Below are 19461 nucleotides of genomic sequence, written 5' to 3'. Positions count from 1 at the left end.
GACCCCTTTTTCCAAGAGCTATTCCCTTAAGCTTTGAATGGGAGGGTGACGGATGTGTATCTTCAATCTACTATTCTTGTTATGGGACTTGACTGCACTGTTTCCAAATATGTGTTTTGGTAAACGACGTTTAGCTAAATTACCAAGGCCAGGGCCATATCCAGGGGGAGGGGGTTACTCAGTTTGACCCCTCCCCCTATACTCCAAAATTTTTGTCTGATTCGTAAAAAGTAACAAAATACGTATAATTTTTTTTGTCCCTTTTGACATTTTTTGTACCCCCCCCTCCCGAACAAAAATCCCAGATCCTTACCAAGGACTATGGGAAATATAATAAGTTAAATTTGTTAAGTGGATACTGTAACAACAAGACATATCTTAAAATATTAGGGAAAATCGCAAATTCAACTTTTTCTTAAAAAGACATCAATATCAAATCATTTCTTTTTTGGCGGTAGCGGGTGCCAAGCAAAAGAAAAATCTGAAAAATTGTGGTTTCCAGGTATGGATAGATCTAAAACGAGTTCAAGGGACAATTTTTTTTCATTTTGATATCCTTCGTAATTATCCTGGTTTTTGTAGAAACCCTGGTTTTCAGGTATAAATGGACCCAACGTGGAGCCAGGGAGCTAAAATGTTTTTACTTTCATGTCCTTTGTACTTTAAGGAGCCTTGTCTATTTGATTAGGAAATGTAATTTCTTCCAGGTAGTCAACTTTAGTTTAGAAGCTTGGTATGTGATGAAAAGTTTTCTAGGGCCGTCACGTATGGGTGGGGAGAACTTCGGCCCCCCATGTTTCCACCCAGTCGTTAAAAAATCGATTCGGTGAAATAGTGGTGCCGCTATGTAACTGGGTCATTTTTTATTTAATTTTTTTATTAAGTAAATGAACTAATCCATCAGTACAAATAAGTAATTTTAATAGCAGTATAACCCAAATCAGTCAGTAAAAATTAACAGCTAGTCGGTAGAATTCATCCCCCCCCCCGAAAAAAACATATTGGCTAGTGACCTCTCTGTCCACAAGACCTGAATTTTACGGTATTGTATAGACTTAAAAAGCAAAACCATTGATAATGCCTAAATAATTACATAAAGAGTAAAACTTAAGGGTAAAACTCTTACGATCATAACCATAATTTTGGTAGTGAAAACAGAAATAAAGCTTTTTACTTTGCAATGAAACTGGAATTTGGGAAAGTTGGAAGCAGCAGTGTAGGAGGGGGGCAAAAATGTCACTTCAAAGTCTAGGGGGCTGCAATTTTTTGCCTTTTTTTCTAATGAAACACCAAAAAAGCCACTTTTCATAATACCAATAAAGGATTTTTAAATCTAGCGGGGGAGGGGGGGTAAAAATATTGGATGAGAAAATGCCCCGTACTTCCCTCTTATTGACTCCACTGATTAATTAAGTATTTTAATTAAGCTATTAAGTATTTAAGCTATTTTGAACAATATACAGATGCGAATCCTGAGTCATATCTATAAGTTGTTCTGAATGTTAAAAATAAACATCTTAATTTAATAGAGCCTTTCTTTTTGTAACGGTCTTTTTACTTTGAAAGGATAAAAGCTCTTCCATCACGAATTCTGAATCGGGAAAGAACCGACCATCTTCAATTAAATACCATCGTAAATGATCCCTAACCCCTTTTTTCAAAGAGATTTTCTCTCAAGGTTTGAATAGGGGGACAAGGGTAGTGCATACTTCAATTCACTACCCTCATAAATGATATCTAACCGCATTATTTTGAAATTATGTTTTTTTTTGTCCTGGCAGCAAAATTAAATAGATTGGACTTTGATGTAACGAAATAAATTTAGTATACTTTAAAAAAAAAGGCTGGGGCAGATTGAGGCTCTTATACGTGTGAGATGACCCAAAAAAGTAATTTTCTTTAAGCAGTTTGACAAACTGTAAGTAAGGAGCTACATGAGCTAATAGTAACCGAAACTCTAAAAAAGGAATTTGATAACAATATATACGACAAAAGAATCAGCTTTTTTTATGGTGATTCCAAATATATATTTTTTTTGAAACATCAAGTTTTAAGCAACCCTTCAAAAGCTACTAGTACCCTAAGATTATCTCCCTAATGTGATGTAAAGAAAAAGTACTTTTACTAAAAGTCCCCCCCCCAAAATAAGGGGAAAAAGTGAAAATCCACATCAAAGGTAGCCTACTCTGAATTATTTTTGAGGGGGGGGGGGGGGTTTGTTCAAACTTTAGAGGAGATGTTGTCATCCTTTTTGGTTTTCTCTTATTTAGGCATTTAGTTTCTTCTCGGAAATTTTCTTCCTATAGTGATTGAAAACTTCTTTCTTTTGGTTTCGTGAACATTTGTTGAATTAGGTTAGTGTTCGACTTTCTTTCTTTCTTTTTTTTTGTAAAATTCTGGAGTTTGTTGGAAAATTCCCACGAAACAAACATGGTTTTATGGAAAGTTCTTGGATTTAGTAGAAAGGTTGAGAAAAAATTCTCTTGGAATTTCCCATCTTCGCATCGAGTTTAGAATCTTTTTGACAATACAGTTACTCTGTAAACTTCGTGAGAGTTTATTTTGTCATGAAAGGAATTACTAAAGAAAGATCAAATTTATCAGTAAGAAATCAGACGAGAAATAAAGCCAAAGGAGCCCTCATAAACCGCAGATTTGGATTTGGATTAGAAACATAATACACTCCAAGATAATAATAATAAAAAAAAACACAAACAACTGAACAATAAGAAATAACCCAAATTCCTGTGAAATAACAGTAAAAACGAAAACAAAATACAAAAAAGGTGAAGAAAAAGCAAATTATCAGTGTAAAATCAACTGAGGAAGATTTTCAACAATAAAGCAATAGGGGCCCTCGTGAAACGAAAATTTATCAGTTGATATACCAAGGTAAGTAAAATCATTGAACATTATTATCTTATCGATATCTTATCGATATTATCGATCGATAATTCTTATCGAGATTAAATATCAATATGTATGTATTGGTGAAAACCTATTGATATCGGAAATTGAATCCAAGTAAGTACGGTAGTAAAAAACTGTTCTCAATTGTTTCGAAGGACCAGTGAATTACCAGTAAAAAAAAAACCCAAAAAACAAAACAAATAAAACAAAAGCTAAAAAACTGACGAATAATCAGTACAATTTCATCTTGATAACCTAGGTGTGAAAACACTGAATATTATTATTTAGGTTTATTGTTTAGAATTCAAAATTACCTAGATTAATTACATTAAAGTTCAAAATACAATCAAATTTTGTTACAAGTCAGGGTCAAAGTATATAAGAATTGACTTTCTCCTGTTTCTAAAATATAATCAAATTTTGGTCCAGGTCAGGGTCAATGTATAGAAGAATTTCCTTTCTCGTATTTTTCATTTCATTGATCTTTTTTTACGTTTCTTTTTGTAATGTGCCATTCCTGATTTTCGTTTTCTTTAAGAGTTTAATGTTTTAATTGCTTAAAGCAGTGACTACCATGTTTGAAAGCCAGACCAAGGTAAGAGGGGGGGGGGGGGGGGTTTCATCCTCAAAGACATAATTTCCAGACCTTTCACCTACATTTCACAAAATGTCTATCTCAAAATTTTGATTGGATGTGTTTGGTGTAATGATGGGAGTGGGGGGGGGGGGGTTTTCCTCCAATCAATTTCGATTATTAAAAAGGTTATTAATATCGTTAAGTTAGTCGAATACCATGTTCGAAATCCATACCAGGGTAAGAGTTACTTTTCTAAATCTATAATTTCCTAAGGCTAATGTCCCATTAGCCTTAGGTCCCTTATGTCATATTGTCGCGTAAATTTCTTGAGGTGAATGCCCCATGTTGTTATATTTGTGTCTATCTACGATTTTAAACATTAAAAAAATACATTTTTTAAACTCCATGTTTTTAAATATAGGCCAGAGAAAATGTGTACAAGAAGGACTTTTCAGAAATCTGATTTCCTTAGTTTACATATAATTCTTCTTTTTAACATCTATTTTACTAAGAAAATTCTTTTTTAGATTTTTTTTCTAATACAGGACAGGATGTAGTTTTAGAAAAAGTAACATCCCAAATGGTTATAACTTTCTATTTAGCAAATTTACTCATGCAGCTTAAATTAGCGTTCGGAAAGATATGTCCAAACTTATAACTTGACTCTTTCCCTGCTCATAGGATTAAAATTTTCTATTAAAATAGGTCATAATTTCAAAACAATTTAAATTTGGCATATCCCAAATGAGGAGATCTTGACAATACTTTTCACGTTAGATTAATTCACATTTCATCTTTTAATATGTTTTTTAGTATCTTTTGTTTGCCATAGGGTAGAGGGGTTGCTCCTTGGTGACGCCCGTGGTTAAAATTCATATCAAACCCTGGAAAACACCTTGAAGAATTTGAGGTTCAAAAGAAGTCACTTGCAGCCAGGCACATTCTCTGTTTTTTTTTTGTGGTCCCAAGCTCCAAAGAATAAAATTTTGTATTGATTATTTTAATAAGAAGTGCCCGGAAATTTGAGATTTTTTTTTGTCCTGCTTGTAGACAATCTTGAAAATAAAATGGGAGCAGCAGCGATCTTCACACGCGTCTTATTCACGTTGAGAACTCCTTATTTGATGTAGTTGAATCCCCTTTTCTTCCTACTCGCCACGGACCCTTTGCTTTCAAAATTTTCTTCTTTTCTTTTGAAACGCAAAACCAGGTGAGGGGCTTTCAAGGCTTACAAGTAAGGATTGGGTGAAGATAGGAACTTTGAATATCTTTCCTAATATTAAACTGAGCTACTATGTTTCACTTTAGAATGACAATTTATGACTTGGCGAAAAGCCAATTTTCTACATTTTCACTGCACTTCAGTTTCTATAAATAGGCTACTGACCATCAGTAGATTTTCAATATAATCATTTTGTTTTTCCAGGGCGACGCATAATAAGAAACTACGTGAGACTGTTGCTCTTGAGCTAAGCTTCCTCAACTCCAACTTGCAGCTTCTGAAAGAGGAGCTGGCACAGCTCAATTCAAATATTGAAGTGTACCAGGCTCCAACTACTGGAAATGATCACAATAACGCCTTACCTATGATACCCTTGGGGCTTAAAGAAACTAAAGAAGTTCAATTGAGAGAACCATTCATGGTACGTAGCCTCTTTCATATTTGGATTGTAATTAATGAATACCAAACCATTTACAGTATGTCAAAGAGAAATAGTTTTCTAAAAAAAAAAAAAAAAATGTTTTGTCGAAAACCTGTTTGGCCTTTTTGCTAGGTGAAATTATATGCAAAAGAAAAAAAGGTTTTGGGTCTCTTTTGCTGATTCAGAGTTTTACATAACAACAGCACACAAAATAAGGGTTTCCTTTATCGTTTAAGGGGACGCCATATATTAAAAGTTATTTTGTGAGTCTCAGCGTTGGCTGAACCGTCTCGAAGACAAAGGGTCCATTCTAGCGGGTTTTCCCAGCACCGTAAGGAACTCTCTAAGTATTTTTGGTTAAAATTGATAAACCTAACGCAAGGCTAGTAAGTGCTGTCTATTCATTGTACATACATCCTAAATAATATGTATCAAACAGTTCGTGGTAACGAACTGTAAGTAAGGAGCGACCCGGCTCAATAGTAACCGAAACTCTAAAAACCGGAATTTTGATACATCAATAGAATCAGATTTTTATGCTGATTTCAAATATATAAGTTTCATTAAGCTTAGTTTTACACATCAAAAGTTAAGCACCTGAGAAAATTTGTCTCATTTTCGAAAAAAGGGGGAAACACCCCCAAAAAGTCATAGAACTCTAATGAAAATCACACCATCGGATTCAGCGTATCCGAAAATCCTACTGCGGAAGTTTGAAGCTCCTATCTGCAAAAATGTGGAATTTTGTATTTTGTCAGAAGAAAGATCACGGATGCGTGTTTATTTGTTTGTTTGTTTGTTTTCCCAGGGGTGATCGCATCGATCCAGTAGTCCTACAATATCGTAAGAGGGCTCATTTGAACAGAAATTAAAACTTCTAGTGCCCTTTTTAAGTGACCAAAAAAATTGGAGGGCAACTTGGCCCCCTACCACGCAAATTTTTTTCTCAAAGTGACCCAATCAAAATTTTGAGATAGCCATTTTGTTCAGCATAGTCGAAAATCTAATAAATATGTCTTTAAGGATGGCTTAATCCCCCACAGTTCCGGGGGAAAGGGCTGGAAGTTATGAACTTTGCCCATTGTTCACATATACGTAGTATTGGTTAATTGGAAGTATAAAGACGTTTCAGGAGGGATTTTTTTCTGATGGGGGGGGGAGTGTCGGAGGAGGGGGTTACGGGGAGGATCCGTCCATTGAGAATTTTCCTTGGGGGAAGGGACATTTCTATGAAGGGGGCTCCAGATTTCCCAGCATTATTTAAAAAACGATCAGAAATTAAATAAAAAAAACTAGTTTTCCCAACTAAAAGTAAGGAGCAACATTAAAACTTAAACAAACAGAAATTATTACGTATATGAGGGGGTTCGCCCCCTAGTCAATACCTCGCCCTTTTCGTTAAAGTTCGGGAACTTTTTTTAGTAGTTTCAAAAGAGCTATCTATTCTAATTAACCGGCCTTTGTGATTCAGGGGTTTGTGATTCGAACAAAATTTGACTTTGCCGTAAAGAGCAAGGTATCGACTAGGAGGAAAACTCTCTAATATACGTAATAAAATATACGGATATAGAAGTTCGTTACGTAAGTTAATTCGTTAGTTACGTCAGATCAAAAATTTCGAGAAGGCCATTTAGCCAAAAAAGTAAAATTAATATGAAAATTTCGTTTTAATTATTCATATACGTGAGCCAAAATCAAAGCTGCATTAATTCAAAATCGTTCAGAAATTAAATAAAAAATAAGTTTTTTTAACTGAAAGTAAGGAGCGACATTAAAAACTTAAAACGAACAGAAATTATTCTGTATATGAAAGGGGCTCTCCCCTGTTCATTTTAAGTTTGAATGTCGCTCCTTACTTTCAGTTAAAAAAAAACTTGTTATATGATTCCTTGTTATATATACCCTTATATGAAGTTTAAAAAGAAAATTCTACTCGATTCAATCGAAAAACGCTACATTGACACTTTCTAATAATGTAAGTTTCATTAAATCTGATTACCTCTCTCTCTCTTTCTGGCACGAAACGGAAGAAGTTCAATGGTTTATCTAAGATTTCTGGGAAAGAAATTTTCAACTTTGGTTTTCTGTTGTTTATTTGGATCTCTTATCCAATCTTGACAAGTTATGGGCAAGACCGCCCAAACAATTCTAAATAGTTTGGCCAGAGAAACTAAAAAAAAAATTATAATGCATGAGACAGGATGGTCTTAAATTATCGAATCCTCTTAACGATGAATGTAATTGGCTTAAGAGAATATGCCATAAAAATAAGCCATTGGAGCTAAAGCACACCTTTTAACACAGAGGCATATGACTGTAGTCGCTCTTTTTCTCTTTGGTTACACCCTCTTTTTTGGTTAAGCTCTACGTTTATATTTTGCACTCTCCCCTCGCGGAGGGTCAACATTTTTGACTTAGATGCAGTTAAATTTTTGCAGTTTTCACTCACGTTTACGCGATCCAGTCAAGCATAAGAAGTATTAATAAAACAATTGTAATTAAAAACCTTTCCTGAAATCCTGCACCGCCACTGCTCTCCCCTCTTTCAATAAGCACCTTTGTTTACATCCTATATTGCACCTCTATCATGATAATTGAGAATAGATATGAGCGATTTACCATCACATCCCTTGGAGATTTACCCACTTCAATGCCTCGCCTGCAGAATCCCAGTCCGTCATCCTATTAACTGGAGGACAGTAGCAGACAAAGCACATGAACATTGGAACAGATGCATTTTTAGTTAGTTTTTAATACTAAAAAATTAATTTTCTCACATGCTGCTTCATTAAAACCATAGACGTATATATTACCCATAGTTCCCAAACGCAGTGTTTTGCGGATAACCGCAACGATCTTGCGGATTGCGGACGGTTTTTTACCAGTTCTTTTTACGGGGAAGACAAAAACCCACATGCGTTGAAATTATTCCAACGTAGGCGAGAAAGCGTGCTCAAAAACCAAACGACCAACTGATTGTTCAATTGTTTATATGTCGAAGTTTCTAAATTAGCATATCAATGTTTCCTTCTTAGTAGCAATAATAGAAAATCAATAGTCAAATTTAAACTCATTTGCTCTAAGATAAGTTGAGGGTGGTTGCGATTTTTTTTATCACGCCAGCGATTTTCAAGCCATTTTTCCTTGCACCACCTGATCTTCTGTAAAATGAGGTGAGAAATGTTGCGATTTTCCTTCATCCTGCCAGCAATTTTCCAAACATTTTTCCAAGCACCAATTCTTTTTTCTGTAAGACAAACACCTTTCAACTGCAGCATCCTTCTGCAAATTGCAGCACCTGGGTAATTGCAGCACCAACTCATTTTCTTTAAGATAATGATTCCAAGCATTTTTACACGTTTTTTTTAAACAAATACGTCGGTCAAATAGCACCAACTTATTTTCTGTAGGATAGCATTGGGATGTTTCGTCATCATGCCAGCGTTTTTAAAGTATTTTTACGCGTTTTTTAGAAACAAATCCCTCGTTCAAATTGCATCTTTCTGTAAATCACAGCACGTGGGTACTAAACATTTATAAGAATATAAAAAACGAAACTAAGACCCCAATCTGGTTTATAGGCTATGTTTTACAAGGCAGTAGGCTAATGTTCCTTCTGAAATAAGCAAACCTGCGACAACCTTACTGCTAGAACTTTCACCAAAAGGGCAACAATCTCAAATCTATTTCAAAAATATCAGCTTTATCCATTTGCCGAGCCAGGATTATGGTGTTACTTAGAATTATTCTTGGAGAAGGATTTAAACCTGTTTTTATAAAAAAGAAAATTGCCCTTTTTTCAACGATTTCCAACCAATTTTTAACTTACCTTTAATATCAAAAGACATTTACACAAAATTTTAGAAATGTAATTAGGTAGATGGATTGAACTGAACCTAATCTATGGAATGAAAGCAAGATTGCTCTTTTTCGTTTTTATATTAAGACTTTAGGAGAGCAGAAAAAAATACACCAAAAATTGCGTAGGGAGCATAAGCCAAAGCTTTCGAGATAAAAACAAGAGAATGAAGGGATCCCTGTCAAATAACATCTGGGGTCGAATTTTTCTTAGACTATCGAAAATAACTATATAGGGCATCAATGGGGGGGGGGGAGGGGAGGGGTCTGGAGCAACTGCCCCATCTTCGATTTTAAAAAATAGTTTTTTTTGTATTGAAAATACCCTTTTGATATTTTTATTGAAAAAATTGAAATAGCAAAAATCCCCCCTCCAGATTTTTGAAGATATATTCAGCCCCACCCTCTACATTTTTTGAGTTGACGTCCCTGCCACTATGCTTAAGGTAATCTTCCTTGTCGAGGTAAGTAGTGAAAACTAAGTTAGTGTTTTCAGTGTTTTCGTTAAGGTATAATTTTCCTTGTGTTAACTAAGTAGTGAAAGGTGTGAAAAACTAAAAAAGATATAAAGTAGCCTAAAGGTAAAAAAGAGTATATAAAGTAAAATTAAAAAAATAAGGCCAGTAAAAAGAAAAAAAGATACTAAATTGGTCATTGGAGTGAGTCAATCTCTCATGCTCATTCGTGTCATAATAAAAAGAAATATTGCCAGTCAATTCTATTAAACGAGATGCAACATCCAACTTTCCCCAATGCTTCACGGAGCAACAATTAAGCATTTCATTATGACCATTTTGGGTAGACAACACTGTAGCATAAAGCATAATTTTCGAAACAATTAGGCGAAACACACTGATAATTTTAGGGCTTGTAATGGCCGTGGTGTGGCATTTTCTTCGAGGGATTGTGATGGGACACCCACTTTCAGAAATTACGTTTATTCGGTGGCGTGTGGCAAGCGTGGCGGAAAATGTACCAAGCATTTCAGAACTGTGTGGCGAATATGGCATTCGAAGATGTATACCATGCAACAGAATGTCAATGCTCCCTCGGGGATTTGTATTTGAGTAGGGTATTTTTATTTTTCATTACCTAGGAGGGGGGGGGGGTCAGTTTAATATACATATACTGATATTTATTCCTTAAAATCTTAGTTAATTTTTGATCTCTTAAAGTTATAAAAATGAAAACATTTAAAAGAATTTTTTCAGTGAAGTAGGCTACATATTATATTCTGGCTTTTAGAAAGCATAGGGGCTTAGAAACCTACTCATATTAATTTCTGCTCTTTTTGAGTTTGACTCTGTTATTTATTTTAATTTATGTTTGTTTTGGGTTTCATTTATATATTGATACTGATGTGTGGTAGTTGTATGCTTGGTAGATTATTTGATTCTTTTTTGTTCATTTTTCGTTTAATGGAGTTCTTTATTTTTTTGAAAAACTTATTTTGTGGAAATTTTTTTAATTAATTTCTGTTCGTTTATACTGACATAGTCTTTTTCAAGGAAAAAGACGGAGTCTCTTCTAAACTTAAACAAAGATCCCTTCCATAAAAATCTTAAATAGCCTACCCCCTGGGCATAACTTACAACCCTTGCCCCTAATTTTTGGGGTTTGTTTCAACCCCAAAAGCCTTGTTATATGATATTTAGACTATTTTGAATAGAATAGCTATCTCAAATTTTCTATTATATGCATTTTGGGACAATATGACGTGTGTATGGGGAGGGGGATAGCTGCCCTTCGATCACTTTCGACTAATGAAAAAAGGCATTAGTCCTCTCAATTTCCAATCGAATGAGCCCTTTTTGAAGCTTCTAAGACAAAAATTTCTATAAGAACCTTATATGCCCCAAGGGCATAACTTACTACCTATGCCCTGAGGGCTATGGGGGAGGGTTTTCATCCTCAAAGACATAAATTCCAGGCCTTTCAACTACGTTGAACCAAATGGCCATATCAAAGTGTTCGTCGTAAATGTTTGGGAAAATGATGGGAGGGGGGATGATTCTCACTCCGATTACTTTCAACTATTAAAAAGGGCAATAGCCCTCTCAATTTCCAATCGAATGAGCCCTTTTTGAAGTTTACCATAACGCTTTCTATAACAACCTTATATGCCCCCAGGGCAAAACTTACCCTTAGCCCTGAGGGCTGCGGGTGGTTTGTCATACTTAATACTCAAAGACATAATTTCCAGACCCTTAAACTACGTTGAACAAAATGGCTATATTAAAATGTTGATCGGAAGTGTTTGGGGAAATGATGGGTGTATGGGAGGCATTCGCCCTCCGATCGGTTTTGACAAAGTTTTCAAAATTTTGATTGAATGTGTTCGGGAAATGGTCGGCGTCAGAGGGAGGTTAGTTGCCATCCAGTCACTTTCGACTACTAAAAAGGGCACTAGCCCTTTCAATTTCCAATCGAATGAGCCCTCTTTGAAGTTTCCACAACAACGCATTTTATAAAAGCCTTATATGCACCCAGGGCATAACTTAAAACCCTTATTCTGGGGGCTTTAGGAGGTTGCTATCTCCAAAGACCTAATTTCTATAACTTTCAACTACGTTGAAAAAATGGCTATCTCAAAATTTTGGATTGGATGTGTTTGGAGAAATGGTGGGTGTGAGAGGGGGGTTAGTTGCCCTCCAATTACTTTCTACTCTTAAAAAGGGCAGTAGCCCTTTCAATTTCAAATCGAATGAGCCCTTTTTGATGTTTCCACTAGGCTACAACCCTTTCTATAAAAACCTTATGTGCCCCCAGGGCAGAACTTACAACCCTATCTCTTCGGGCTGTGGGGGGGGGGGGTTGTCATCCTCAAAGACCTCATTTCCAGAACTTTCAACTACGTTGAAGAAAATGGCTATATCAAAATTTTTATTGGATGTGCTTGGGGAAATGGCGGGCATGAGAGGGGGGGGGGGGTTAGTTTTTCTCCAATCACTTTCGACTTTTAAAAAGTGCACTAGCCCTGTCAATTTCCAATTGAATGAGCTCTTTTTGAAGTTTCTACGACAACGCTATCTATAAAAACCTTATATGCCCCCAGGGCATAACTTACAACCTTTGTCCTTAGGGCTCTGAGGGGGTTTTCATCCCCAAGGCCTAATTCAAGGCCTAATTTCCAGAACTTTCAACTACGTTGAACAAAATGGCTATCTTAAAATACTGATTGGATGTGTTTAAGGAAATGGTGGGTGTGAGATGGGGGTTAGTTGCCCTCCAATCACTTTCGGCTATTAAAAAAGGCACAAGCCCTTCCAGTTTCATCGAATGAGCCCTTTTCGAAGTTTTTACGACAACTCCTTTAATACGAAGTGCCCTCACCCCCAAAAGAGCGAGTAATCCCTAAGAAAATAACACCATCAAATTCATCACATCAGAGAACCTTTTTGCAGAGGCTCAAGCCCATATCTACTAAAATGCAAAATTTTGTAACAATTTTTTTTAGAAAAATGATCACCGAAATGTTTGTTTTTATTTTTCTGAGGGGGGATGGTATCGAACCACAAGTCCTACAGAAAATGAGAGAAGGCTCATTCGAACGGGAATTGAAAGTTCTAGTGCTCTTTTAAGTATAAAAAAGATTGTACAACAGAAGAGTGACGTTGTCTGCCATTTTGTTATACAAAACATAAACGTTTGACTTTGGTCTCCCGATGTTTTGCAAACTACTGTTCAAGCTCAACTGCACCCTTAATTCCTTTCAGTTTAGCACTATAAAAAGGTATCATAAAGAGCGAGAGGTTGAGGACTGGGCAATCTCCCTCACATACAGAATAATTTCAGTTTGTTTAAGTTTTAATATCACTTTTTACCTTCGTTTGAGAAAACCTGTTTTTTGTATTCAATAAAAAAAAAAATGTTTAGTAGCACAATTCAACTGTTTGCTGTCACATAAAAATTAAATGAATAGTTTCAACTTTCATTTTCAAATGCTGTAAATCACCCAAAATAGTTCTCATTTAAATGAAATGTAATTTATGATATGATGTCTGATACAATACATTAAAACCACCTTTGCGGTAGAGCTGGGTAATATATTTTAGAAAAAAGAATCCTAACAAGAATACCATGACATTACATCTGCTTAGAAAGAAGAAATAATAATCTATTCACATTATGTAAAAAAGGGATAAGAATGCATATTTCCGGAAGCTTACCCCCTATAAAGAGGAATTATGAGCTTAATCTTTTAAGTCATTATCATCAGAAAAAAGACCAACTCTTTTAAATACTTAGGGTAGAAAGTTAAGTCTAACGATTCCTTTCAATGGTTTCTTTGCTTGATATTTCAATGGGTTTGCATAATTGTGTAGCTTATTCAAATCTGATGCTCTTAATTTGCATTTGACTTCCCTTTCAAGAGTTTTATAAAGACTCAATTTATCTTATGTCTTAACACGTCAGTTGCTTCTCGCCTAGTTAGGGAGGATAATGAGTCTTGAATAAGGGGTCGGTAGCTCTGGTATTCTAAATAAGTTCCACGCATAGATTTATAAGCCAAATAGATACCAGATTAGACATATATAGCAGTAAACGTGGCGCGGCGAGAAGGTAAACAGCTACAGCGCATCTATCAAGAATGGTGGAAACAATAGTAATCAATCAAACAGTCTGAAGAAGCAGACCTGGTTTTGCCTCCTTCAAGCACTTTAGGGAACCTTTGGTGGTGGTATCAGGGGCGTCAATTCACGAAAATGTAGAAAAGAGGGGATAAAATGTATTTTTCAAAATATGGGTGGAAATTTGTCTTTCTGTAAGTCTTGAAGTATTTTTGTTTTCTTTATTTGTTGATTCATTTTGCTTTGTCTAATTTTTTTTTCTTATTATGTTGGATGAGATTAGAACCCCGTTTTCAAAATTATTATTAATGGTTGGGAATTTAATTAAAATACATGAAATTTCAGTTTGGAGAAAATTAAGTCTTAGGTACTTTTTTTCCGGTATACTTTATCTTTTTTTTTTGTCTTATTATGTTGGATCAGATTAGAGCCCTGTTTTCAATATTATTATTAATGGTTTGGAGTTTACTTAAAATACAGGACATTTAAGTTTGAAGAAAATTAAGTCTTAACTAATTTTGTTTTCGTTTTCCTTTATCTTTTTTTGTCTTATTATGTTGGATCAGATTCGAACCCTGTTTTCAATATTATTATTAATGGTTTGGAATTTACTTAAAATATAAGAAATTTCAGTTCGGAGAAAATTAAGTTTAAGGTTCTTGTGTAGTGATTGTTTTTTTTTTTCTCGTATTGTGGTTATATTTTCGAGATATTGTTGTATTTTTTTCTTCCCTGATTGGTTTTCAGTGGGTTTTGTGATTGATACGAGGTCCTTCACAAGCTATGCTTCTTGGGACCTCTAGCACCTAAGTGTACTTATGTAATTATTTTAGTAATTAATAAACTGAATTGAATTGTGATTTTTTTAAATAAAAAGGTGTTTTTTAAGGTGATTTTCCAAACAATTCTCAAATCTAGGGTGGAAGCAAGGCCGTATTCATGGGGCTTAGGAGGTTTGACCCCCCCCCCCAAAAAAAATGTCGGATTCGTAACGAAATGACGTTACAAAACGGATATAAACACATATATTTTTTTACCTTTTTTTAAAGTCATGGATACGACCCTGGGTGGAAGGGCAAAAGAAATATCAGGGATGGGATTAATCCCTCCCTGCGGTCCTCCCATTTGACGCTTATGGGTGGCACGGGGAAAAATATAAATGTTTTTACTTTTATAACTTTAATAAATCAAATAATATTAACATTTTGATTACTAAATATCAGTATATGTATATTAAACTGACAATGCACATTCATTTGTATTTTTTTTAGTAAAGTGCAAATTATTTTCTGGCCTTGGGAAGGCATAGGTTTGAACTCAACTTATTTTAATTATTGTAATTTATTGTATTTATTGTATTATTTTTGTAATTTCTTGTAATTTATTGTAATTTATTGTAATTTATTGTAATTTATTGTAATTTATGGTTATTTATTGTAATTTCTGTTCGTTTTGGGTTTTGTTTATTTATCGATGCTGATTTGTGGTAGTTTCACGCTTGGTAGATTTTTTTATTTTATTTTTGCTCTTTTTTATTAAACGGAGTTCTTTACTTCTCTTTTAAAAACTTATTTTTTGGAAAAAGTTTTTTATAACTAATTTCTGTTAGTTTTATATTGACATATTCTTTTCAGCGAAAAAGAAAATAATACTTTAAATCTTTTTGTTTTTTTTTCAGAATTTATAGTTTGGCCTGCTATCTGCATGCTGGAGAAGAATTTCCAGCAATTTTTAACAACATACACCTTCTTAAAAATCTGGACACAAATAGTAGTGTTTAATTTAGTTTCATACCTCCTCTAGTTGACCTGAAATGGAAAACTTGATACCATTCGCAAAAAAAACTCTGTTTACTTTCTTTGATAGCTTGGATACACTTACGCTATTTTGATTTGGTTAAATTTTAAGAGCAGAAGCAGCCCCGAAAGTTTGAATATAATCAAGGCTTCCACTCTCGAATATATAAAATTTGGGGACAGGTCTTCAAGATTTCGGAAAAAAAAGGAATTTCGTTGCAAAAATTTGCGAGCCAAAATTGGTTTTAGCTTCGTTTTCAGGCTCAAGTAGGGCTTGGATCCGTGTAGAAAATCAAGCCTTTTACAAAATAGGTTTTAGAGCCCGGGATTGGAACGCATAGCTGAAAACTCTTATTGCTGATATTGCGGCAAAAACTTCAAAATAGTTAAAAAAAAAATATTGTTTGCGGTTTCTAGATAAGTAAATTAAATAGAAAACATTCAACCTATAAGTACGGGATAATATTAAAACTTAAAACAAAAAAGAACTGTTCGTGATCAATAAGTCCGAAAATATATAAAACTTGACTAGAAAACAATATGAGCCTAATAACCAAATTTTTACTTTAAGCTGTAATGTAAATTGTGACGCAAAGCGCCACGATTTTACCTTTTTTTTTGCCGAGTGACCAAAAAAATTAGGGGGGGGGGTGCGTCCCTTTTTTCCTGGCATATTGGACATACACCCTTTTCACAATCTGGATATGTATTGTACCTTCTGATTTAGTTTTACTCCCTCTCTAGTTTCCCTGAAAGTTGAAACTTTCCTTATCCTTTTCCTACCTTATCCTTTTCCTGAGACATTTCATCTATGCTCCTTTGACAATCAGGATTTACTTAAACCCTTTTGATGAACTTTAGAAGAAAACAAATTACCCTCGATTTTGTAGATGGATGTCTTCTGGTACGCACTGGGGTATGTCCCAGTGTGTACCTTTTTCTGCCCTATTTTATACCAGATGACACCCATCTACAAAATCATGCGTAATTTTTTTTTTCTTCTGAATATTTTGCCTCAATACGGCCACATAACATCACCAGATAATTTGGCTCTCATTTGGTACCACAAGCACTGAATTTTACTGAACCAAAAAAGAATAAAAAAAAAGAAGGTAAAATGTCTTTTGAGGGTATCTCCCAAATTTTGAGGCAGGTTTACTCAAAAACAAAAATTGTAACATACCAAAATAATTGGTTTAGATGGTTGAACATCAAACTAACTAGGCTAGATAGTGTTTACGGATTTTTCCGAGAATGCTAGATGGCGCCCACTTTCACTCCATTGAGTATTGGTATGGTGTGTAATATAGTCCGTCTGGTTCATTGCGGTGAGGATCTTGCGGGCTGCACCAAAACGCCTCACGGGCCGCATGCGTTCCAAGGATTGCCGACCGACGTTTTAAATTATTAGATCAGTCGTAAATAAGGTATCTCAAGGAAGAAATATTTTGAGACACAAACAGCTATAGATAGATAGATAGATAGATAGATCGTGTGTTTCTAAAGCCCAAGAGCCATATACACACAAAAATTTATGAAAAATAAAGAAATTACAACAGAACAAATTACGAAACACACAGAAACATGATACATAGTAAAAAAAATACCAAATGGTAATTTATCTAGAAAATAAATGTAATTCCATATAATAAATAATAATTAATTGTGAAAAATCTTCCTCCTTTCTAATCCCTTCTCTATGTGAGCACCAATACGAAATATTGTGGCTGGATTGATGCTTTGTAAAATACCAGGAAGCAGCAAAACAATCCCATGTAAGTATTTTTCCCTTAAATCAGAGAGCACCGGGCACTTTTGGAGAAAATGGTCCAAATATTCGTCCTCATCTCTACAAAGAGGACACACATACCGACCTTCAGGTTCAACTATCCCCCTGTCGAATACCATTTGCCTACTCGGGATTGGAAGGCAATTCACCCTAAGCTGAATCCATCGACAGAAAATCATAGTTGGTAAATTAAATTTAAAATAAATTTCTTCTCCAAAACTAGGTTTAGCCTGATTATAATGATTCAATGTAGTAGAATTTAAAACCATCCCTTGCCAGTACTGAATTTCATGACCCTCTAAGATAAATCGTATCTGGCTCACTAAATTTGTTGGTAGATCACGGGAATCAAGACCATTAATCCATAAGTAAGGCATTCTCACTCTTTCTAGTAATTACCTAATTTGGGATGGCCACGACGTTCCCAAACCATAACTCAACATCTGATAATAAGCTGCTCATACTATTCTATCTTCATTACACCTAATGAGCTTCAACAGAAATCTAAGCATCAAAATAGACCTACGTAGTTTTAACGAAAATAGGCCCATATCACCTTTCAGAATCAGTCAATGTATATATATATATATATATATATATATATATATATATATATATATATATATATATATATATATATATATATATATATATATATATATATATATATATATATATATATATATAATAACCAATTCGCGGACATTCACGGTAACATCTGAACAAAAATTCAATCTTTTCGAAAATGAAAAACAAATTGTGAAGCTATGGGCCAATCGTAAAAAGGGACAGTAATTGTGAAATGCAGCACACCTTTAAGGGCTTCAAAATAAGCTATCTTTATAGTGGAGTAGCCGTGATTAGTGTTGTTATTCGCTTAGTTGCCTATAGCTTTTCTTTTGACAGGTTGCCGGCTATGTATTTGTTGCTATCTTTGGCAAATTACATCCGGGGAAGCTAATTTTAAGCGGGTAAGCGATGCTCGAAGGTACTCTTGGCTCGGTGCAATTATAACTAGCCGAGTAATAGGTGCTCTTGAGTCCCCATTCTATTAGGGCCCTCATTCCTCCTTCGTCTAGGAACAGTATTTCCATTCCAGTTTAGGAGGTTCCTCTAAAATGAGTAGTTTTGAGATTTTATAGGGGGCGAATCCTTTCATTTGGGGATTTCTATGGATTATCTAGCCTAATACTACCAAAGATTTTAGTATCTTTGGTTTTTTATCTTGTTTCTAGACACAATGCACTGTGTGACGGGAGAGCGCGATTCAAGAGACAATACTCTGTGGAAAAGGGCCTTATTTTTTTTCTACGTATGTTTGTTAATGAAATTGAAAAGACAACGAAATTCCCTCCCTGGACTCTAAAGAATACTCCACCCTCCCAAGATCGTGCATGGAGGGAGGGGCAAAAACAAAGTTAAAAATCCATCAGAAATTTGTTAAAATGCATTGTATTACGTTTTAACAAGTCAGACAAAAATATCGGGGGGGGGAGGCACTGGATCTAGACTTTTCCCCCTAATTTCCATGAATTGACTCTCTTGAACAATACCAGTGGTATCAACTGGCGGAGTGACAATTTTCATTGCGAATGAGTGTTTTCGTGGGTATTTTTGTAAAAGAAATTAAAAACATCCGCAGAAAATAACATAAATATTCAGTAGTCAGGCTCAAAAAAAATTGTAATGTAACTGAGTGGTCGATCAATTGCTGGAGGAAAAGGCCCCCCTATTTAAAAATTCCAAGAAGCTTAACAGTAGTGAAGGAATTTTCAATTTGATATATTGCCAACGTAATTGAGTTTGGGTTGGCCCCCTCCTCAATGCCTAGTTATTTATGCTAAAGTGTAACTTTTGTTATAAATATTTAAGAAGAACTCCTGAAGTAGGACTTCAGGGAAGTAGGACAAAAGGCACCCTCCCTAAATTATCAATATAGGGAATTATTTAGGCTATATGAATATAATATTTCTGCCTTTTGTGATGTAGTATAAACAGCAATTATCTCTGATGTAATTTGGCAGTTTAAATCGTCTCCACGTTTCTTTCATAAAATTCCAAAGAAAATCGTTAGAAACGGTTTTACTCTTTTTTAAAAATTACTATGAAAGAAAACGTATTTCGAAATAAATTTTATAAAATACTTTGTAATTCAAAATTTTAATAAAAACCAATTTAACGAGTTGCAATAATTTTGACAAGAAATTTTGTTTAACAGGATAATTTATATCACAAAAGTATTATTACGATCTGATGTTCTTATGATGGTTTGAAGAATTGCTGTCTGAAAATCTCGATTGAAACAATTTTTGAAAAG

At 34.7% G+C, this 19461-nt stretch overlaps 1 protein-coding gene across 1 annotated transcript in view; it reads left to right on the top strand.

Moving 5' to 3' along the window:
* Nucleotides 1–19461, top strand: part of Rhp (GTP-Rho-binding protein rhophilin) — a 182141-nt gene that overhangs the window by 69809 nt on the left and 92871 nt on the right. The window contains exon 3 of the mRNA XM_089100617.1: nt 4914–5130. Within this exon, the coding sequence (XP_088956743.1) occupies nt 4914–5130 (217 nt within the window). The remainder of the gene's footprint in view (nt 1–4913; nt 5131–19461) is intronic.

This window comes from Artemia sp. Qi Xiang Cuo, chromosome 14, assembly GCF_049724085.1.
Source record: "Artemia sp. Qi Xiang Cuo chromosome 14, ASM4972408v1, whole genome shotgun sequence".
Classification (NCBI taxonomy): Eukaryota; Metazoa; Arthropoda; class Branchiopoda; order Anostraca; family Artemiidae; genus Artemia; species Artemia sp. Qi Xiang Cuo.
This window is presented reverse-complemented; position numbering and strand designations above follow the sequence as displayed.